The sequence below is a fragment of the Salvelinus namaycush genome, chromosome 26, assembly GCF_016432855.1.
Source record: "Salvelinus namaycush isolate Seneca chromosome 26, SaNama_1.0, whole genome shotgun sequence".
NCBI lineage: Eukaryota > Metazoa > Chordata > Actinopteri > Salmoniformes > Salmonidae > Salvelinus > Salvelinus namaycush.
In genome coordinates, this window is record NC_052332.1 from 5,106,745 (window position 1) to 5,130,752 (window position 24,008).

At 42.3% G+C, this 24,008-nt stretch overlaps 1 protein-coding gene across 1 annotated transcript; it reads left to right on the top strand.

Annotated features, from left to right (window-relative positions):
* Positions 1 to 908: 908 nt before the first annotated feature.
* LOC120021628 (transitional endoplasmic reticulum ATPase-like) lies at positions 909 to 23,082 on the top strand. Its single transcript, XM_038965434.1, has 16 exons — positions 909 to 1,081; positions 1,201 to 1,343; positions 1,690 to 1,820; positions 2,025 to 2,156; positions 3,121 to 3,223; positions 3,422 to 3,555; positions 7,123 to 7,258; positions 7,497 to 7,609; positions 7,782 to 7,946; positions 8,252 to 8,374; positions 8,563 to 8,775; positions 9,063 to 9,241; positions 15,209 to 15,338; positions 15,628 to 15,783; positions 22,306 to 22,460; positions 22,718 to 23,082. Exons 1-16 carry the CDS (start codon positions 915 to 917, stop codon positions 22,821 to 22,823), a joined length of 2,286 nt encoding a protein of 761 aa, XP_038821362.1. The 5' UTR covers positions 909 to 914; the 3' UTR covers positions 22,824 to 23,082.
* Positions 23,083 to 24,008: the final 926 nt, after the last annotated feature.

Genomic DNA, 24,008 nt, shown 5'->3' on the forward strand with positions numbered 1-24,008 from the left:
TGACAGACGTACTTACCCCCACCAGACATGCCACCAGGGGTCTATTCACAGTCCCTAGGTCCAGAATAAATTCAAGAAAACGTAGAATATTATATAGAGCCAATGTTGCATCGAAACGCCCTTCCATCTCATATAGCGCAAGTGAACAGCAAACCTGGTTTTAAAACAAATAAAACAACACATCAAGGCAGAACGCCTTTCCCCCATGTGCCATCATTTTTGTGTGTATGTACTGACATGTATGTGTAACTAATAGATGCGTGCACACACGCACTGTAACACAGTCTACGCACACATTATTATTCTTTAGTAATTCATGTAAGTCTGTAATGTTCATGTCAATGTTTTAAATGTATGTGAATTGTCTTTAATGTATTTTCCGTTGTGTTGGACCCCAGAAAGACTAGCGGTCGCCATTGGTTTCTAATTTAAAAAATCTGAATAAAGAAACCCGTTTGTCTCTTAGCAGAAATTTCCAACAGTCAGCTAGCTGTCTGTCTATATATTCCCAGATTCAATGTATTTTTGGGTATTATGAAGTATGTTACGTCTTGCCATCATATATATTTACAATCTCTTTGATTTTCCATCAGATCGAAAAATGATCTATCCACAGCGATTTTAAAGCAGAAGACCAGGCCCAACCGGTTGGTTGTGGATGAATCTCTCAATGAGGACAACAGTGTGGTTTCTCTGTCTCAGGTGAGGCATTGGTGGTGCGAATGAATGGGGCAGGGACATTTTAGTGAACCCCTTCGTCTGCACTGAGTACTACAATATTATTTCACCAGTAACTCACTCATTCATGTTGTGCAGGCTGTATTACAGTTATATTCCCTGTTCAAGGTTCTATACTATATCAGTAGGATTCAGTGTCTGACTAATTCCTCTTTCCTGCACCGCCCTAGACAAAGATGGATGAGTTGCAGCTGTTCAGGGGAGACACAGTGCTGATGAAAGGAAAGAAGAGACGGGAGACGGTATGCATCGTGCTCTCTGACGACACCTGCTCCGACGAGAAGGTCCGCATGAACAGAGTGGTCCGCAACAACCTGAGAGTCCGCCTGGGAGATGTCATCAGGTGAGATAGAACTGGAGAGTTTTGCCATCAGTGCAGAATGATGTGGGCAACCAGACCGCTGCTCCTTCACACTGTACAGTAAAGCCATGGCATATTTAGTTCCTTTTGTGATCACACAGTATTCAGCCATGCCCAGATGTGAAGTACGGGAAGCGGATCCATGTTCTGCCCATCGATGACACTGTAGAGGGGATCACAGGGAACCTGTTTGAGGTCTACCTCAAGCCCTACTTCCTGGAGGCCTACAGGCCCATCAGGAAAGGTAACTGATTCAGGGGAAAACATGGGGTGTTTTCAGTAGGCACCAAATGGGAGGAAATGTTTAAGGTACTTCCTCCACCTGGACTTGACCCTGTACTACAGACGTTCTTCTGTATTATGGTCATTAGGACACATCATTAAAAACATGTTGCAACGGAAATCTAAAGTGTTACTTATTGGACAAGTCCAGGTAGTCCATACCTGTTTCGGTCTGTTTTCATCTGTTTCGTGTGTAACGAACCTGATCCTATGTCTTTGCCAGCAGACTATAACTATGAAAAACAATAAAAGGTTAAGGTCAGGGTCTTGGGGACCTGGTTTAATGTGAAGTCTCTGTTGTTTTGTAGGGGACATTTTCCTGGTGAGGGGAGGCATGCGTGCGGTGGAGTTCAAGGTAGTGGAGACGGATCCTAACCCCTACTGCATCGCGGCCCCAGACACTGTCATCCACTGTGAGGGCGAGCCCATCAAACGAGAGGTAGGGCTACATCCAGGCTTCGGATGGAACTTGTGCATGAGAGCAGGTTGACTTTAAAGCTGTAGTTTTCAGAGACGTGATTTCTTTCTCGATCGTTCAGGAATTCCAGATTTTCTGATCATAGCATACGAAGAAATAGTTTTCTATCTGTAGCCTTTCCCTCTGCTTTTCTATGCTTTACCAACCACATCTCTCTGTGTTCAGGATGAGGAGGAGTCTCTGAATGAGGTTGGCTATGATGACATTGGGGGTGTGAGGAAGCAGCTGGCCCAGATTAAGGAGATGGTGGAGCTGCCCCTGAGACACCCAGCACTTTTCAAGGCCATCGGCGTCAAGGTGAACTAAATACACCACCTCTCATTAGGCTTGGGCAGTATACCTTATACCGGGTTATTTGGAAATTGCCAAGGGATGGTTTTTCAATACATTTTTATAATTTTTGCTATTTTGAGAGTAAATACCTGCAGTCAACTTGTGCAATACGTTAGGAGATAATGCAGATCGCGTTCTTCATTCCACCTGTCACATTATGAAGCTTACCGTAGTTCCCCAGAACAGTTGAGCCAGTCACGTGTTTGTAAATAGCGCAGCGGGAGAAAGCGAGTCCAGCTGTGTATTGACAGGGTTCACGTTTTATATTGAAAGTATAGTTTTTATTTATATATGGGGCGGCAGCGTAGCCTAGTGGTTAGAGCGTTGGACTAGTAACCGAAAGGTTGCAAGTTCGAATCCCCGAACTGACAAGGTACAAATCTGTCGTTCTGCCCACTGTTCCTAGGCCGTCATTGAAAATAAGAATTTGTTCTTAACTGACTTGCCTAGAGGTAAAATAAAAATAAATATTTTTTATTTAATACAGTAATCAGGGACGTGCAACTATAGTTTTCCTTTGCAGAAAATACATTAGTGCAACACATTCGGCAGAAAATACAATATATGTTCAGAATTTTAGGAACTCTCTTTGCAATTTGTTTATTTTCCGTTTGCGCTCATTATCATATTTAGCTAGCCTCCATGGAAATTCGCTATTACTTGTGCCAATTTTGTTAGCATTCTGGTAATAGAGTCCCAATGGGCTTTTTTGTGTTTTTTTTTACACCCCCTTGTGTACTAAACCGGTAATACCGTAAATCCCGGGATGAGATATGAACATCTGGATACCGCCCAACCCTATCTCTCATCATTCACCTCAAACCTCATGGACAAGATAAAAGATAAATAAGTAAACAGTTTTAGTTTTTTATTATGTTGTATGTGATAATGCAAATAATTAAAAAGGTAATTTAATTGTTAATCCCAGCCTCCAAGGGGTATCCTGCTGTATGGACCCCCTGGAACAGGAAAGACACTGATTGCACGTGCCGTGGCCAACGAGACTGGAGCCTTCTTTTTCCTTATCAATGGTGAGACTGAGCAACAATACCCCTTTTTGTTATTTTTCATTCAGTGTTTCATTAAGTTTCAATTGTCATTGCATTAAGTGAATAGAAATTCCATTCAAGAGCAAATACTGAATTGGAATTGATTGACCCAAACTCTGTTCAGTGACGGTCAGGAAAAAGTGAACTAATAGTTTAACTTTTGCCTGCTAAATGTTTCAGGGCCCGAGATCATGAGTAAACTGGCTGGAGAGTCTGAGAGTAACCTGAGGAAGGCCTTCGAGGAGGCTGAGAAGAATGCCCCCGCCATCATCTTCATTGACGAGCTGGACGCCATTGCACCAAAAAGAGAAAAGGTGGGCTCACGTCTTCTGATACAGTTTTCTTCCCGTCCGCTATATAGGTGTTCTTCTTTCCTACTCTGGAGTCATGTTCATTAGGAAGATTTTTTTTGGAGTGAAACAGGAAGGTACATTATTGAACATTGTCCCCTCCAGGGCCCCTGGAGGCCCACAGGGTGTGTAGGCTTTTTTTTTTAGCCCAGCACAAACTTCTTTAGTTGAATCGTGTGTGGTTGCAGCCCTGAAACAAAAGCCTGCACGCTCGGTGGGTCTCAAGGACCAGGATTGAATGGCACTGCAGTAATTCCTTGCACATATGCTGACCATCATGACGCTTGCTGCCTACAGTTTTCTTTGTCTGATTTTTCAACATTTTGTTACGTTACAGCCTTATTCTAAAATTGATTCAATTAATTGTTTTCCTCATCAATCTACATACAAGACCCCATAATGACAAAGAAAAACAGTAAAAAAAAAAAAATGTTTGCAACTTTATAAAAAATGTATAAATACCTTATTTACATAAGTATTCAGACCCTTTGCTCTGAGACTTGAAATTGAGCTCAGGTGTATCTATGGATGGGTACTGAAACCCGGTACTAAACGGTCCCCGGGGATAAATTATGAAAGACCGTAGAATCAATAAGCTCCGACCTTATCGGTTCTGCTTTCGGTACTGGAGAAATTAAGAAAATACATTTCCTATTTATTATTGCTACATACAGTGGGGAGAACAAGTATTTGATAAACTGCCGATTTTGCAGGTTTTCCTACTTACAAAGCATGTAGAGGTCTGTAATTTTTATCATAGGTACACTTCAACTGTGAGAGACGGAATCTAAAACAAAAATCCAGAAAATCACATTGTATTATTTTTAAGTAATTCATTTGCATTTTATTGCATGTCATAAGTATTTGATCACCTACCAACCAGTAAGAATTCGGGCTCTCACAGAGCTGTTAGTTTTTCTTTAAGAAGCCCTCCTGTTCTCCACTCATTACCTGTATTAACTGCACCTGTTCTCCACTCGTTACCTGTATAAAAGACACCTGTCCACACACTCAATCAAACAGACTCCAACCTCTCCACAATGGCCAAGACCAGAGAGCTGTGTAAGGACATGAGGGATAAAATTGTAGACCTGCACAAGGCTGGGATGGGCTACAGGACAATAGGCAAGCAGCTTGGTGAGAAGGCAACAACTGTTGGCGCAATTATTAGAAAATGGAAGAAGTTCAAGATGACGGTCAATCACCCTCGGTCTGGGGCTCCATGCAAGATCTCACCTCGTGGGGCATCAATGATCATGAGGAAGGTGAGGGATCAGCCCAGAACTACACGGCAGGACCTGGTCAATGACCTGAAGAGAGCTGGGACCACAGTCTCAAAGAAAACCATTAGTAACACACTACGCCGTCATGGATTAAAATCTTGCAGCGCACGCAAGGTCCCCCTGCTCAAGCCAGCGCATGTCCAGGCCCGTCTGAAGTTTGCCAATGACCATCTGGATGATCCAGAGGAGGAATGGGAGAAGGTGATGTGCTCTGATGAGACAAAAATAGAGCTTTTTGGTCTAAACTCCACTCGCCGTGTTTGGAGGAAGAAGGATGAGTACAACCCCAAGAACACCATCCCAACCGTGAAGCATGGAGGTGGAAACATCATTCTTTGAGGATGCTTTTCTGCAAAGGGGACAGGACGACTGCACCGTATTGAGGGGAGGATGGATGGGGCCATGTATCGCGAGATCTTGGCCAACAACCTCCTTCCCTCAGTAAGAGCATTGAAGCTGGGTCGTGGCTGGGTCTTCCAGCATCACAACGACCCGAAACACACAGCCAGGGCAACTAAGGAGTGGCTCCGTAAGAAGCATCTCAAGGTCCTGGAGTGGCCTAGCCAGTCTCCAGATCTGAACCCAATAGAAAATCTTTGGAGGGAGCTGAAAGTCCGTATTGCCCAGCGACAGCCCCAAAACCTGAAGGATCTGGAGAAGGTCTGTATGGAGGAGTGGGCCAAAATCCTTGCTGCAGTGTGTGCAAACCTGGTCAAGAACTACAGGAAACGTATGATCTCTGTAATTGCAAACAAAGGTTTCTGTACCAAATATTAAGTTCTGCTTTTCTGATGTATCAAATACTTATGTCATACAATAAAATGCAAATTAATTACTTAAAAATCATACAATGTGATTTTCTGGATTTTTGTTTTAGATTCCGTCTCTCACAGTTGAAGTGTACCTATGATAAAAAATTACAGACCTCTACATGCTTTGTAAGTAGGAAACACTGCCTATTTTGCAGGTTATCAAATACTTCTTCTCCCCACTGTGTGTATATATATATATAGACGATGAACATCAATATAGTTAAACTTATTTCTATATATTTTTTTTTAAACCTAATAGGCCTATTCGAGGAGAGAAGCATCGAAGGATCTTCTTGGTTGCTGAATGGCTATTAAATAGCCTACAGCATTGTCAATGAACTGGCAGGGAGTTTAAATGGCGAGAGCGATGTGTAGCTCTGGTGTGATGTGATCACTTTGGCTAAATTAATACATTTTTTGCACCGATGCATTGCAAATGTAAAAAACGGGCGGAGAAATAAATACATTTGTTCATTCACACAACGATCCCACAGATCCGTCAGTAGCGGCCTGTCACTGGCATTGTCTCAGATAACAATTCATACTGAACAAAAATATAAACGCAACATGTAAAGTGTTGGTCCCGTGTTTCATGAACTGAAATAAAAGATCCCAGAATTATCCATATGCACAAAAAGCTTATTTCTCTGTGTTGTGCACAAATTTGTTTACATCCCTGTTAGTGAAATGTTTTCCTTTGCTAAGATAATCCATTCACCTGACAGGTGTGGTATATCAAGAAGCTGATTAAACTGCATGACCATTACACAGGTGCACCTTGTGCTGGGGACAATAGAAGGTTGTTCTAAAATGTGTAGTTTTCACATAACACAATGCCATAGATGTTTTGAGGGAGTGTGCAATTACCATACTGACTGCAGTAATGTCCACCAGAGTTGTTGCCAGAGAAGTCAATGTTAATTTCTCTACAATAAATCCCCTCCAATGTCGTTTTAGAGAATTTGGCAGTGTGTCCAACCGGCCTTCTAACCGCAGACCACGTGTAACCACGCCAGCCCAGGACCTCCGCATCCGCCTTCTTCACTTGTGGGATAGTCTAAGACCAGCCACCTGAACAGCTGATGAAACCAAGGAGTATTTCTATCTGTAATATAGCCCTTTTGGGGGGTAAAAACTCATTATTTGGCTGGGCCTGGCTCCCCGGTGGGTGGACATGGCTGCACTCCTGCCCAGTCATGTGAAATCCATATATTAGGGCCTAATGAATTTTTTTGTTCAGTGTATATCGATCAACAGCTTATTTTCGCATGCGAAAAGACACACATCGAACCTGTTCCGAATAAGTAATTGACGGATTGCAGCAGGACGATATTTTGCAATTGGCGTGAACGGCGTCGTCAACAAGACATGGTGAGAAAGGGACTTTAGGGTCAACCCGAGAATGTCATTAACCTTTTTTATGTTGTCCTGTGCAGACACACGGTGAGGTGGAGAGGCGCATTGTGTCCCAGCTCCTCACACTCATGGATGGCCTAAAGCAGCGCGCTCACGTCATCGTCATGGCAGCCACCAACAGGCCCAACAGCATTGACCCCGCCCTGAGGCGATTTGGTACGATCCCTCCTCAATGCACTTGCACACCTAGAATGTAACAGTGTCCGTTCTGAGTTTTGTCGGAGGCCTCTTATATTTGATATACCATATTTGATGAATATCTTCATCCAATGTTGATTCTTTGTCATTACTAGCTGTGAATCAGCAGGGTTGACGTTAACAAAGAAATCAAAATGGAATCTATTTCTATGCTGGTTAGTGAGACTGACCTTCACTGTGTGACGTCGCTCCTCAGGGCGTTTTGACAGGGAGGTGGACATCGGCATCCCTGACGCCACAGGCAGACTGGAGATCCTGCAGATACACACCAAGAACATGAAACTGTCCGACGACGTGGACCTCGAGCAGGTGTGTATAGCACTACTGTCGTTTTACAGAGTGAGGTTGTCAATGAAACTCACCATTTTGTGTGTGCGCGCAAGGTGGAATGAAAAGTTGCGAGTGGCTTAACTCACTGCCATATTGATTCTGTGTCTGTATCGCCACTGTATGTGTGACCATGTCTATCTGTGTCCTCCAGGTTGCCAATCAGACTCACGGCCATGTGGGTGCTGACCTGGCCGCTCTGTGCTCTGAAGCCGCCCTGCAGGCCATCAGGAAGAAGATGGATCTCATCGACCTGGAGGACGAAACCATCGACGCGGAGGTCATGAGCTCCCTGGCTGTCACCATGGATGACTTCAGAGTAAGGAACTGGATTATTTTCTCCTTTAACACACACACACACACACACACACACACACACACACACACACACACTACTCAAAGTAGCTTAGCACAGAGCACTTTATTCACCTTTGTTTTTCGTCACGATGTAAATCTGCAGCATCCAGCAATTGTCTTTTTTCTAATGGTCTGAGGACAGCACTTTATGCTTAAAGTTATCTCCCCAAAACGTGACCAGGTACCATTTTAAGCATTAGAACCAGTTGTAGCAGAGAATCTCTTAACCAGCAGGACTAACCGATTTGTATGCGTGTTGTGTTTCAGTGGGCTCTAAGCCAGAGCAACCCGTCAGCCCTGAGAGAGACGGTGGTTGAGGTGCCCAACATCAGCTGGGAGGACATCGGAGGTCTGGAGGACGTCAAGAGGGAACTCCAGGAGCTTGTACAGGTAAGCCATGTTATAGTCATGGGTACATTACTGATACGATTTAGCTATATATGCCATAAAAGCTAATATGTCATTTGTTTATTTATTTTTTATCAATAGAGAGTGAAGTGTACAGTTAATTTCTCTGGTCTGTTTTGCTTGTCTGTAGTGGGTCTTGATTAACCTTCATGGTCTGCGCTTCTCTTCAGTACCCAGTGGAGCACCCAGACAAGTTCTTGAAGTTCGGCATGACCCCGTCCAAGGGCGTGCTGTTCTACGGGCCCCCAGGTTGTGGTAAGACCCTGCTGGCCAAAGCTATCGCCAACGAGTGCCAGGCGAACTTCATCTCCATCAAAGGACCTGAGCTGCTCACCATGTGGTTCGGAGAGTCCGAGGCCAACGTTCGTGAGATCTTCGACAAGGTAAGGCTAAACCAATTTTTCATGGCTTCAGATCCCTCTAACCTCATATTCACATGTATTTGAACTGTTTTTGTATGTTTTTATTGATTGTATGGTATTTCATTGTTGTGTTACACATGCACAAAGATGGTTAATAAATGTGAAACCTGGGAGGTGTTTATTAGGCATAAACGGAAGAAAAATGACTGAAAAGGGAGGGACCAACCTTGACTCGTCCAATAAACGCTTATTCTCGTTTTCCGTTGCAAAACCTATATTGTACCCTCCTAAGCCCGCTTGTGTTCCAGGCTCGTCAGGCCGCCCCCTGCGTGCTTTTCTTTGACGAGCTGGACTCCATCGCCAAGGCACGTGGCGGCAACGTGGGTGATGGCGGCGGCGCGGCCGACCGCGTCATCAACCAGATCCTGACAGAAATGGACGGCATGTCCAGCAAGAAGAACGTCTTCATCATCGGTGCCACCAACAGGTCGGCCATCTCAACCGCTCACTCTGCTACACTGTTATTCTCACTAATTGAGTTTTTAACACTACAACCACTGGGCCTCGAGGGACCCCCCCTCTTCAAGCTAATGAGCAGTCATTCCGACTGCAACATCGAACAATGTAATTAATACATTCCATATATGCTATCACAAAAATAATAATTTTATTGTGTTTGAAGGTTTTAGGTAACGTTAGAATTAAAAATAATAATAATTCTACAAATAACACAATAGCATTTTTATTAGTTTGTTACTGTCGTTTATATGTAAAAACAAAACACTAAAAACAGTTTAATTGTTCAATCAATTCTTTTTGTGTAGTGCCTTTGTTGGAATGCGGGGACAGCATCTTTTTATAAAGTCAAAATCAAAATGAATACCCCAACCATCAAGGCGTCATGTGGGCGAGCGGTTTGCTGATGTCAATGTTGTTAACAGAGTTCCCCATGGTGGCGGCGGAATTATGGTATGGGCAGGCATAAGTTACAGACAATGAACACAATTGCATTTTATCGATGGCAATTTGAATGTACAGAGATACCGTAATGAGATCCTGAGGCCCATTGTCATGCCATTCATCCGCCGCCATCACCTCATGTTTCAGCATGATAATGCACGGCCCAATGTCGCAAGGATCCGTACACATTTGCTGGAAGCAGAAAATATCCAAGTTATTCAATGGCCTGCATACTCACCAGACATGTCACCCATTGAGCATGTTTGGGATGCTCTGGATCGACGTGTCCAACAGCGTGTTCCAGTTCCCGTTAATATCCATCAACTTCACACAGCCATTGAAGAGGAGTGGGACAACATTCCACAGGCCACAATCAATAGCCTAATCAACTCTATGCGAAGGTGATGTCTCGCTGTATGAGCCAACTGATCACACCAGATACTGCCTCTTTTTTAAATCCATTCCCCTGCGATTTTTTTTAAGGTATCTGTGAACAACAGGTGCATATCTGTATTCCCAGTCATGTGAAATACATAGACTAGGGCCTAAATTAATGTATTTCAATTGACTGATTTCATTATGAACTGTAACTCTGTAAAATCTTTGAAATTGTTGCATGTTGTGTTTTTATATTTCTGTTCAGTGTAAGGGAGCAGGATAACTTATTAATTGGCTACAATAATTACTTGAACTTTAAGCACCAAATTGCATAAATGTCTGATTTTCAAGGTAGGCCTACTCTAGTACCTGAATGTCTGAGCTCCAAATTCAAGTTCATGTCGGCTACTTCAAGCCACTTGTATTGTTTAAAATTGCAGGTCTAACACGGAAAACAAAACAAATGTGTCATGTTATTTCATTACCAGATCATATTGTGAATAAGCCCACTAGGCTATGTAAATTCTTGTCATTATATCCAGAATAATTCATAGAAATAGCGTTGGGTGTTGCGCAATAGTCTAACCTACACAATTGCGCACTGTAGATTTGGTGTCCAATCCGAGGGACAAAAACATATGAAAACATTAACTATTTACCTCGATGCTTTGTCTGTTAAATCACAGACACAGACAACAGATGATCAACATCAATTCGCTAGGGTTATTAGATCCAGGCACAACTGTCATTCAGGGCCAGCGACAGAACTAATCAGTTGGACGGGCCTTTGATATCCATAGGCGTGCACGCACTTGCACATTCACCATTTTTTTAAATAGGTGTTATACTGTAGTAAAGACAATAAGCAGCTTGTGAGTTTGAACTTTAGGGAAGCTTTCAATTTATCTTACCATTTCTATGTAAAAGTTATGATTATTTTTTATATGCACATTTTCGTGGAACAGTTTCATTTCAATAATAACGTTTCTCAATCATTGTCACGTGGTTAAGCATAAAGATCTGAAGGAAAATGATACAAATCTAAAAGTTCAAATTTAACAAAGGCGAGAGCACCAGCCACTGCCATATGGCTGTCCATTGGCTAGCTAAAGAAATGTGCATAGAACTCAGAGATAGCCTATAGGCCAATGCAGCAGTATGCCTATAACTTTCATCGTCGACTAAGTAAAATACATAGGCCTAAAGCTGACAAAACAATATCCTGATAAATTCAGGTTCTTTCAATCTCCTTCATCTCTACTCCGCCTGACTCCCTTTCGATCTGTCTTGACGAGCTATTGCTAGTGAAGTGCAACATTGTATCGAATCAACAACTGGATCCGCCTGAAGCTGTCCCTAGCGAACTTGCAACATTATATCAACTAGCCTATTCCTGGCCCTCAGTTTCCTGCGCCAGTGAGCTCAGGACAGACAGTTGTTTTTTATTATGCTTCCACTGGATATATGTGATCTTTGCTCTTTCACACCGAGGCTTGGTGATTATCGAGGCCAGGAGTGTTGGAAAGATCTTTCAAATACTGAGGAACTGTCATTAGTTAAGACAATCAGAAATCAGACATTGCCAAATGGGCACTTTCCTACATTTGCATGCAGCAGGCCAGATAGGTTTACTTCTATGCGTGCTCCCTCAGCGTTATCAGGACAAAAAAAAACAGACACATGCTCACTCACGAAGCAATCCAATGAAAAGATTGGCAAAACTCGTAATGGTTATGAAATAAACCAAAACTTGTTTCTCACAAGTGTAGCAGGTTGTGAACTCTGCAAACGTTTCTACTCCGAGAATGGTAAATGGACGTACTTAATACATGCATTAACAGAAATGTATGTAACCAAATGACGGGGGATTAACGGTACACTTACTAGGCATATTGGTGACATGCAGTACCAGTCAAAAGTTGACACACCTACTCATTCAAGGGTTTTTAAATGTTTTTTTTTTTTTACTATTTTCTACATTGTAGAATAATAGTGAAGACATAAAAACTATTTAATAACACATGGAATCATGTAGTAACCAAAACATATATTTTTTTTTTAACAAAATATATTTTGAGATTCTTCAAAGTACCCAACCTTTGCCTTCATGACAGTTTGGCACACTCTGTCACACATGTTTTATGTCACACGATTTTGGACAAATCTGTCAAGACAACAACCATGATAAAGGGTTAAACACAGGTTTTAAATCAACTTGTGAATTGTATTGAATCAATGTTCCCCCTTAATGAAATTACATGATTATTTTTTTTGCTGATTTATTATCAATGACTTATGAGCAGCTGTAACAAGTTGTCCAATGTAGGAAATTCTCACTGGTACCCTAGTTTATAGAAAGACTATGTGTCTGTCTGCAGTCATAAATAGCCAATTATTGTCAGCTCGTGCTTACACGGTCTGCGTGTACATACAGTCGTGGCCAAAAGTTTTGAGAATGACACAAATATTAATTTTCACAGTCTGCTGCCTCAGTTTGTATGATGGCAATTTGCATATACTCCAGAATGTTATGAAGAGTGATCAGATGAATTGCAATTAATTGCAAAGTCCCTCTTTGCCATGCAAATTAACTGAATCCCCCAAAAAACATTTCCACTGCATTTCATCCCTGCCACAAAAGGACCAGCTGACATCATGTCAGTGATTCTCACATTAACACAGGTGTGAGTGTTGACTAGGACAAGGCTGCAGATCACTCTGTCATGCTGATTGAGTTCGAATAACAGACTGGAAGCTTCAAAAGGAGGGTGGTGCTTGGAATCATTGTTCTTCCTCTGTCAACCATGGTTCCCTGAAAGGAAACACGTGCCGTCATCATTGCTTGGCACAAAAAGGGCTTCACAGGCAAGGATATTGCTGCCAGTAAGATTGCACCTAAGTCAACCATCTATCGGATCATCAAGAACTTCAAGGAGAGCGGTTCAATTGTTGTGAAGAAGGCTTCAGGGCGCCCAAGAAAGTCCAGCAAGCGCCAGGACCGTCTCCTAAAGTTGATTCAGCTGCGGGATCGGGGCACCACCAGTACAGAGCTTGCTCAGGAATGGCAGCAGGCAGGTGTGAGTGCATCTGCACACACAGTGAGGCGAAGACTTTTGGAGGATGGCCTGGTGTCAAGAAGGGCAGCAAAGAAGCCACTTCTCTCCAGGAAAACATGGACAGACTGATATTCTGCAAAAGGTACAGGGATTGGACTGCTGAGGACTGGGGTAAAGTCATTTTCTCTGATGAATCCCCTTTCCGATTGTTTAGGGCATCCGGAAAAAAGCTTGTCCGGAGAAGACAAGGTGAGCGCTACCATCAGTCCTGTGTCATGCCAACAGTAAAGCATCCTGAGACCATTCATGTGTGGGTTGCTTTTCAGCCAAGGGAGTGGGCTCACTCACAACTTTGCCTAAGAACACAGGCTTGAATAAAGAATGGTACCAACACATCCGAGAGCAACTTCTCCCAACCATCCAGGAACAGTTTGGTGACGAACAATGCCTTTTCCAGCATGATGGAGCACCTTGCCATAAGGCAAAAGTGATAACTAAGTGGCTCGGGGAACAAAACATCAATATTTTGTGTCCATGGCCAGGAAACTCCCCAGACCTTAATCCCATTGAGAACTTGTGGTCAATCCTCAAGAGGTGGGTAGACAAACAAAAACCCACAAACTCCAAGCATTGATTATGCAAGAATGGGCTGCCATCAGTCAGGAAGTGGCCCAGCAGTTAATTGACAGCATGCCAGGGCGGATTGCAGAGGTCTTGAAAAAGAAGGGTCAACACTGCAAATATTGACTCTTTGCATCAACTTCATGTAATTGTCAATAAAAGCCTTTGACACTTATGAAATGCTTGTAATTATACTTCAGTATTCCATAGTAACATCTGACAAAAATATCTGAAGACACTGAGGCAGCAGACTTTTAATATACTTTTAATATAAAAATTAATATTTGTGTCATTCTCAAAACTTTTGGCCACGACTGTACATAAGTTGCAAATACATAAGTTGGAGTATGTCCAAGTCACATAAACAACCAAAGCTGGAGATCTATTTTTTTGCTTGAAATGTAGGGCCTGCTCTCTGTGATTACATTTTGTGCTGATAATCGGCCTGTGGCATTGTCAGCGGCTTGTTCTATCAAAATGGGGCAGTCATCATTTCCTCTCTCACCGTTTCATGTGGTGGTGGTGAGGGCACCTGGTCAGTGTGCACCGTTCTGTCTTTTTTGCGCTTGGGCCTCGGAGGTGTAGGTTCAGGTTAGATACAATTTGGTTGACTGATATAGGGTACATAGCATTTTGAGATCATTAGAATAGATCAAATCAATAGAATGGCCCGCCCTGTTCTTCATTCACAATTGGTGATTACATAATTATGCAACGGGTGTGGCTGAAATAGTAGCCTAGTGGTAAGAGCGTTGGACTGGTAACCGAAAGGTTGCAAGATCGAATCCCGAGCTGACAAGGTAAAAATCTGTTCTGCCCCTGAACAAGGCAGTTAACCCACTGTTCCAATGCCGTCATTGAAAATAAGAATTTGTTCTTAACTGACTTGCCTAGATAAATAAAGGTAAAATAAAAAAATATATAGTGTATTTAATCTGTTGTGTGAAAATAGTTTCGGTATAGTTTTAGATTTCGTTTGAGGCAATTATAGGGGTGATTATCAACTGTTGGGAGAAGGAGTAGAGCATGTCTTTAAAAAAATATATTTTTACTGTCGGGGGGAGGCTTGGAAACGTCTCAATGTCATTTCCCCCTAAAACGGGTTATAACTCCAGTTCTTTTTGTGATATTAAGATTCTAACATCGATATAGACTTATTTAGGAAAAGTCAATAAAAATGAATGAGCAGTCCAAATGACTGCTTTAGCGGTTCTAGTGTTAAAAACACATTTCTAGCACTGTGGTTGATGCTAGAAGCAATAAACAAACAAAAAATGTATTAAGGTTTTACTTGCAATTATCATATGTGGTAGTCTCCCCTACCTTAGTTGAATGCACTTAGATCTGAGGTGGACAATAAGGTAGCGTATAATGAGGTGTAGAATGGTTTGTGTAGAAATGTAGGTTAAGTTTAATGACTAAACTGTGTGCTGTACCAGGCCTGATATCATCGACCCGGCCATCCTGAGGCCCGGAAGACTGGACCAGCTCATCTACATCCCCCTGCCAGACGAGAAGTCCCGCATCAACATCCTCAGCGCCAACCTCAGGAAGTCACCCATCGCCAAGGCAAGCATCTATGTGTATTTGGCCATGCGCTGACATTGTGCTGACTGAACTGAACTTTCTCCAATCTCCTCAGTCAGCATGTTCTGATTTGAGGGGTGGGGTTAGGGCTTATCAAATGTCTTTATTCCAGGCTGGCTTCATGTAATGGGTATTGATTGTTTGTGGGAAAAGTTGTTGATATGGAAATTGCTGTGTGTGGTAAAACATCAGTGTTTTCTAATCACATTACTGTTTTGATCTTTGTCTGGAAGTGGTTTTAACACTCCCTCCACCCCTGTCTGATTTATAGGATGTGGACTTGGATTTCCTGGCCAAGATGACCAATGGTTTCTCTGGCGCTGACCTGACAGAGATCTGTCAGAGGGCCTGTAAGATGGCCATCAGGGAGTCCATTGAGAATGAGATCAGGAGGGAGAGAGAGCGGCAGACCAACCCCTTATCCATGGTGAGTTTAGTCACTACTGCATTTTTATTCATTCAATGACCCGGTCTAGACCAGGGGTCCGCAAAAATATAAATAAGTCATTTTATCCCCCCCAATGTTTTTATGAGTTTCACTAGCAACCGCAAAATAAAAATATTTTGAATTGCATACCTACAGTAGAAAAGAGGAGAATGTCATCTTTCTAATAATGTCCAGTAGCGGTGCGTGGTTAAAATGAATGGGGAAGCCAAGCCCCCCCCAAAAAAGCCATATTACAACCTGTGTTGTGATAATTGCGTTGTTTGCACTAAAACCTGTTAGTTCATATGCCTTGAAACGTTGATATATAGGCCTAAGGCCCGAGACAATAAGCAGACACCGTGGCAGAATCAATTCAACCACACCTTTCTTTCATCAGAAAACCGGAGAGCAACCTCTATCCGGTGAAGTCCACAAAGCATTTTGCATGTGTAACAAACAGTTGCATGACCTACAGCACGGTCAAGCAAGTTCATGTTTCTGACATTTTCAGACTTCTACACAACTATGGATTTAGAATCATGGACAATTGCCGTAAGCTGCAAAGAAAACAGGAGTTGCCTCCACTATTCCAGCAACATTTCAACTTCAACATTCCAACATCATCAAATCACCTATGCTTAGTCTAATACAGTGACAACGAAAAGATCCCAAAAACAATTTAGTCCAATCAACGTAAGTTAAATATGTCTGTTAATGGTTCTGATTGCTCTGTGTGTGCAAGTAGAAAAAAACATGTTGACTTACCCTACTTGTAGAGAAACAACAATGCTATCCACCTCGCTTTCATGTTGTCGAAATGGTCTATGACTCTGTCATGCAGTACACGCTTTTAGTTTTTGTTGTCCTAGGCTACCTGGCTAAAATGCTTGCTCGCTAGCCTTACTCCCTGGGCAACGATGAACCAGCTAGTTAACATTAGCCTACTGCATCTAGCTACATATTGAACTTCCATCCTCGCAGGCCAGGGTCACAATATATGAATTTATGGTTGGATCAGAATTATCGTTACAATCATTGGCCAGAGGGGAGAATTAAGTAAAACCACAAGTCCAAATCCCTATTTCCATCCATGGCTAATTTCGGAAAGGGACAATTTTATAACACAACCAGATGCAACAATTTACGTTTTCTGTCAATGACGGTTTGCTTTTAATGTGGTTGGTGTGAAGCCAAATCCAAACTGACTTCCCTTGACACTTTTTTAAGTAAATTATTATATATTTTTTGATGCGCCAGGACCATTCACAGTTGAGCTCACTCAGTTTAGCTAAAAGCTGATTGGCTATTATTTTATACTTTTTTATCAAGGGAGGCCAAATGCTTGCTGGCTTCCATTGCATTCAATGCTACGGGCAGCAACAATGTCATACTCTTTTTGACCAGACCGCATAAGACCGAGGGGCACTGTTTCACTCGCTCGGATGCTTCCTCCGGTGAGATACATTCAGCCTCTTGTGAGTTGATGGAAAATTCTGAAAGTATTCAGACCCCTTTTTCCACTTTGTTACATTTGTTATTGCATTATTCTATTATTGCATTCATCTAAAAGTTTTTTAAACATTTTTATATTCATCAATCTACACACACTACCCCATAATGACAAAGCAAAAACAGGTTTTTATAAATGTTTGCAAATGAGGTCTAAGGAATTGTCCGTAGCTCCGAGACAGGATTGTGTCGTGGCACAGATCTAGGGAAGGTTACCAACAAATGTTGCAGCATTGAAGGTCCCCAACAACATAGTGGCCTCCTCCATTCTTAAATGGATGAAGTTTTGAAACACCAAGACTCTTCCTAGAGCTGGCCGCCCGGCCAAACTGAGCAATCGGGGGAGAAGGGCCTTGGTCAGGGAGGTGACCAAGAACCCGCTGGTCATTTTGACCGCGCTCTAGAGTTCCTCTGTGAAGATGGGAGAACTTTCCAGAAGAACAACCATCTCTGCAGCACTCCACCAATCAGGCCTTTATGGTAGAGTGGCCAGACCAAAGCCACTCTTCAGTAAAAGGCTGACAGCCCGCTTGGAGTTTGCCAAAAGGCACCTAAAGGACTCTCCAACCATGAGAAACAAGATTCTCTGGTCTGATGAAACCAAGATCAATTTCTTTAGCCTGAATGCCAAGCTTCACGTCTGGAGGAAACCAGGCACCATCACTACGGTGAAGCATGGTGGTGGCAGCATGCTGTGAGGATGTTTTTCAGTGGCAGGGACTGGGAGACTAGTCAGGATTAAGGGAAAGACGAACGGAGTAAAGTACATATATCCTTGATGAAAACCTGCTCCAAAGCTCTCAGGACCTCCGACTCAGGCGAAGGTTCACCTTGCAACAGGACAACGACCCTAAGCACACAGCCAACAAAACGTAAGAGTGGCTTCGGGACAAGTCTGAATGTCCTTGAGTGGCCCTGCCAGCACCCGGACTTGAACCGGATTGAACATCTCTGGAGAGACCTGAAAATAGTTGTACAGCAACACTCCCCATCCTACCTGACAGCGCTTAATAGGATCTGCAGAGAAGAATGGGAGAAACTCCCCAGATACAGGTGTGCCAAGCTCGTAGTGTCATACCCAAGAAGACTCGAAGCTGTAATCACTGCCAAAGTTGCTTCAAAAAAATACTGAGTAAAGGGTCTGAATACTTACATAAATGTGATATTTGCAAATATTTCTAAAAACCTGTTTTTGCATTATGGGGTGTGGAAAAAACAGTACATTTTAGAATAAAGCTGTAATGTAACAAAATTTGGAAAAGGTCAAGGGGTCTGAATACTTTCCGAATGCACTGTAGGTTTTGAAAAAGCACCCTCGAATAGGCTACCAGTGCGGCAAGTGCTGCTGGTAAGCTTTCTTGACTTGGACATTCATTTTTGCCCAACACACAGCTAACCTTTGTTTAAAGGTCGAATGCAGCTGTTTTTATCTGAATATCAAATCATTTCTGGATAACAATTAAGTACCTTACTGTGATTTGTTTTTTAACATTTTAATTTAAAACAAACAAATTGCTTCTTTGTAAGGAGCAATTTCTCAAGCAACAAATTTTGCTAGGACTGTTTGGGGGTTCAGGCGGTCTTTTCAAACAGCTCTCACAGTATTATTCCAACCTTGGTGTGGTATGTATGTACAGTTGAAGTCGGAAGTTTACATTAAAACTCGTTTTTTAACCACTCCACAAATTTCTTGTTAACAAACTATAGTTTTGGAAAGTCGGTTAGGACATCTACTTTGTGCATGACACAAGTAATTTTTCCAACAATTGTTTACAGACAGATTATTTCACTTATAATTAACTGTATCACGATTCCACTAAGTTGACTGTGCCTTTAAACAGCTTGGAAAATTCCAGACAATTATGTCATGGCTTTAGAAGCTTCTGATAGGCTAATTGACATCATTTAAGTCAATTGGAGGTGTACCTGTGGATGTATTTCAAGGCCTACCTTCAAACTCAGTTCCTCTTTGCTTGACATAAAAAGAAAAATATCAGCCAAGACCCCAGAAAAAAAATTGTAGACCTTCACAATTCTGGTTCATCCTTGGGAGCAATTTCCAAACGCCTACCACATTCATCTGTACAAACAATAGTTCGCAAGTATAAACACCATGGGACCACGCAGCTGTCGTACCGCTCAGGAAGGAGACTCGTTCTGTCTCCTAGAGATGAATGGACTTTGGTGCGAAAAGTGCAAATCAATCCCAGAACAACAGCAAAGGACCTTGTGAAGATCCTGGACGGAACAGGTAGAAAAGTATCTATATCCACAGTAATACGAGTCCTATATCGACATAACCTGAAAGGCCGCTCAGCAAGGAAGAAGCCACTGCTCCAAAACCACCATTAATAAAAGTGAGAATACGGTTTGCAACTACTCTGGTCTGATAAAATAGAACTGTTTGGCCATAATGACCATCGTTATGTTTGGAGGAAAAAAGGGGTGGCTTGCAAGCCGAAGAACACCATCCCAACCGTGAGGCACGGGGGTGGCAGCATCATGTTGTGGGGGTGCTTTGCTGCAGGAGGGACTGGTGCACTTCACAAAATAGATGGCATCATGAGGCAGGAAAATTATGTGGATATATTGAAGCAACATCTCAAGACATCAATCAGGAAGTTAAAGCTTGGTTGCAAATGGGTCTTCCAAATGGACATGACCTCAAGCATACTTCAAAAGTTGTGGCAAAATGGCTAAAGGACAACAAAGTCAGGGTATTGGAGTGACCATCACAAAGCCCTGACCTAAATCCTATAGACAATTTGTGGGCAGAACTGAAAAAGCGTGTGTGAGCAAGGAGGCCTACAAACCTGACTCAGTTACTTACACCAGCTCTTGTCAGGAGAAATTGGCCAAAATTCACCCAACTTAATGTGGAAGGCTACCCGAAACGTTTGGCCCAAGTTAAAGTTGAAATAAATAATTCTCTATGCTATTATTATGACGTTTCACATTATTAAAATAAAGTGGTGATCCTAACTGACCTAAGATGTAATTTTTACTAGGATTAAATGTCAGGAATTGTGAGAAACTGAATTTAAATGTATTTGGCTAAGGTGTATGAACTTCCGACTTCAACTGTATGTATGTTTGTATGCATGTAAACTCATTAAAAAAAACGAAACGTCCTCTCACTGTCAACTGCGTTTATTTTCAGCGAACTTAACGTGTAAATATTTGTATGAACATAAGATTCAACAACTGAGGCATAAACTGAACAAGTTCCACAGACATGTGACTAACATAAATTGAATGTGTCCCTGAACAAAGGGAGGGGGGGTCAAAATCAAAAGTAACAGTTAATGCAGCTGGTGGCCACACCAGATACTAAGTACTGCAGTGCATCTCCTCCTCATGGACTGCACCAGATTTGCCAGTTCTTGCTGTGAGATGTTACCCCACTCTTCCACCAAGGCACCTGCAAGTTCCCGGACATTTCTGGGGGGAATGGCCATAGCCCTCACCCTCCGATCCAACAGGTCCCAGACGTGCTCAATGAGATTGCGATCCGGGCTCTTCGCTGGCCATGGCAGAACACTGACATTCCTGTCATGCAGGAAATCATGCACAGAACGAGCAGTATGGCTGGTGGCATTGTCATGCTGGAGGGTCATGTCAGGTTGAGCCTGCAGGAAGGGTACCACATGAGGGAGGAGGATGTCTTCCCTGTAATGCACAGCGTTGAGATTGCCTGCAATGACAACGAGCTCAGTCCGATGATGCTGTGACACACCGCCCCAGACCATGACGGACCCTCCACCTCCAAATCGATCCCGCTCTAGAGTACAGGCCTTGGTGTAACGCTCATTCCTTCGACGATAAACGCGAATCCGACCATCACCCCTGGTGAGACAAAACCGTGACTCATCAGCGAAGAGCACTCTTTGCCAGTCCTGTCTGGTCTAGCAACGGTGGGTTTGTGCCCATAGGCGACGTTGTTGCCGGTGATGTCTGGTGAGGACCTGCCTTACAACAAGCTTACAAGCCCCCAGTCCAGCCTCTCTCAGCCTATTGCGGACAGTCTGAGCACTGATAGAGGGATTGTGCGTTCCTGGTGTAACTCGGGCAGTTGTTGTTGCCATCCTGTACCTGTCCCGCAGTTGTGATGTTCGGATGTACCGATCCTGTGCAGGTGTTGTTACACGTGGTCTGCCACTGCGAGAACGATCACTGCGAGGACGATCTCGTCTCCCTGTACCTCTGTCTTAGGCGTCTCACAGTATGGACATTGCAATTTATTGCCCTGGCCACATCTGCAGTCCTCATGCCACCTTGCAGTATGCCTAAGGCATGTTCACGCAGATGACCCTGGGCATCTTTCTTTTTGTGTTTTTCAGTGTCAGTAGAAAGGCCTCTTTAGTGTCCTAAGTTTTCATAACTGTGACCTTAATTGCCTTTAGTGTCTTAACGACAGTTGTGCATGTTCATTAATTGTTTATGGTTCATTGAACAAGCATGGGAAACGGTGTTAAACCATATACAATGAAGATGTGTGAAGTTATTTGGATTTTTACGAATTATCTTTGAAAGACAGGGTCCTGAAAAAAGGGACGTTTCTTTTTTTGCAGATTTTATATACAGTACCAGTCAAAAGTTTGGACACACCTACTCATTCAAGGTTTATCTTTTATTTTTACTATTTTCTACATTGTAAACTATGAAATAACACATGGAATCATGTAGTAACCAAAAAAGTGTTAAACATATCAAAATATATTTGAGATTTTGGACTTACCCAGGCCTTTAAGACACTTCAATTATGAGTCTGTAGATGCTACAAAGCCAGTCTTGGTGTCTTAATCTCTTAATTATTAAATGACTGAGTAAATCAACCTGGGCATTTCTTTAACGGACACATAAACCATAAAGATTTCTATACATTATTTATACACAGGAAGAAGAGTAGGAATAATGCATTGAACCTTAAACCAATTCACACACATACTGGAGGAAGAGAAAGCGTGATGTTATTTTAAAGATATCAATTATTTATTGCCCTTGCCCCCACAGGAGGTTGAGGAGGACGACCCTGTCCCAGAGATCCGTAAAGACCATTTTGAGGAGGCCATGCGTTTCGCCCGCCGCTCAGTCAGCGACAACGACATCCGCAAATACGAGATGTTCGCACAGACGTTACAGCAGAGCAGAGGCTTCGGCAGCTTCCGGTAAGAACACGCATTTCACATAGCGGACGATGATGTTGAATAATACTGTTAGGTAACTTTTTCTGCTCATATATCCTAGATCATTTATAGCCTATATACACCCAGTGGGAACATTCATTGAACTTTTCTTCTTACAAAGTACAGCTAACATGCCATAAGGTTTACATAAGGAATGTTGTGGCACTACCAAGCTGGCTCCCCTTGATATGTACTGTACTGAGCTAAACAGTTACTTTCCCCTCCTCTCCTCATCTCAGGTTCCCCACTAGCTCTGCGCCAGGCGCTGGGCCCAGCCAGGGCTCTGCTGGTGGCAGCGGTGGTACAGTCTTCAACGAGGACAACGACGACGACCTCTATGGTTAAACCGCACCGTGGACCAAAACACAACCACTCGGTGGACCAAAGTTTCCTCACATTCTGGCAAAGCTGTACAATACCACAACTAAAACAAAAAAATGCCTATTTAATATTATTTACAAACCTGTCTCACCCCCCTCTAATAGTTAGAGACCGCATGGTGCAGCTTGTCTGTATTCTGGCTATGGGGACATGTATTTATTTCAAACCTTGTAAGGATTTACACAGAAGGCTGTGGGGGATTGGGTAGAGTACATTTGCCTTCTTACTAGCCACTATTGAAGGATTCAATGCTATAGCCTGTAATAAAAGGAGGGATTGCTTATGACTTGTCATTTTTTTATAAATATATATATAATGTAATAGGGCTACAGAAATGTGAAAATTGAATTGTATGAAATAAACAATAAATGAACTGGTGAAACGGGTGTCAGTTTTGCTTGCATGAAACTTAATTGTACATGTTTGGATAGATATTTTAAATGGGAATGAACTTGAACCACGAAACCAATACACAATTTTTATTGAAAGTTTAATAGTGAATTTAAGTGAAAAGTACAAGAAATTTGTGCACAATCAAAACGTGCTTATTCAAGTGGACCACAAACGATTTTTTGAAACATTGAAAGTTGTGTGAAATGAATGCATTACAAAAAAAGTGAATCATACAAGTAAGTGTCTTGGAATAAATGTGATTTACATTAGTGAATTAGCAATTCTTTACTAAACTAGTGGGGATTCTTTTTTTTTTACATTTGGTAAGTGATCTGTTTAGTGCTCTTATATTATTTTAAATATGTGGAGAAAAATATGTATAGCCTAATATTGTAAATAAAGTATATAAAAAAATCTAAATGAGATTAAAACATGTAGATCTCGGGCATCATACCCAATAATGCTTGGTATGTAATGCAGGTTTGTGATCTTTTTGTTTGGGTATGCCTCTCTCCCTCACGTAGCACGGGTCATAATAGTCCCAATCCATTCCTGAGGCCCACATTCTGTTGGTGAGACCGTCGCTGTCTGCAGACAGAATTCGGAGCAAGACACCTGTAGAAGCACATGCGTAATTAGGTATGTGAAAGGGAATCCCTTAAATTGGAAAATGTGATATCCATACTGTATTTGACAAGCTATGTCTAATATTTATACTACATTGCATTTTAGTTACACTGTTTATACACACCGCAT

Coding starts and splice junctions, on each gene's coding strand:
- LOC120021628 (XM_038965434.1), top strand. CDS start 915: ATGGATGAGTTGCAGCTGTTCAGGGGAGACACAGTGCTGATGAAAGGA. Junction 1,821..2,024: donor GCGAGCCCATCAAACGAGAG/GTAGGGCTACAT, acceptor CTCTGTGTTCAG/GATGAGGAGGAGTCTCTGAA. Junction 7,259..7,496: donor CCCCGCCCTGAGGCGATTTG/GTACGATCCCTC, acceptor GTCGCTCCTCAG/GGCGTTTTGACAGGGAGGTG.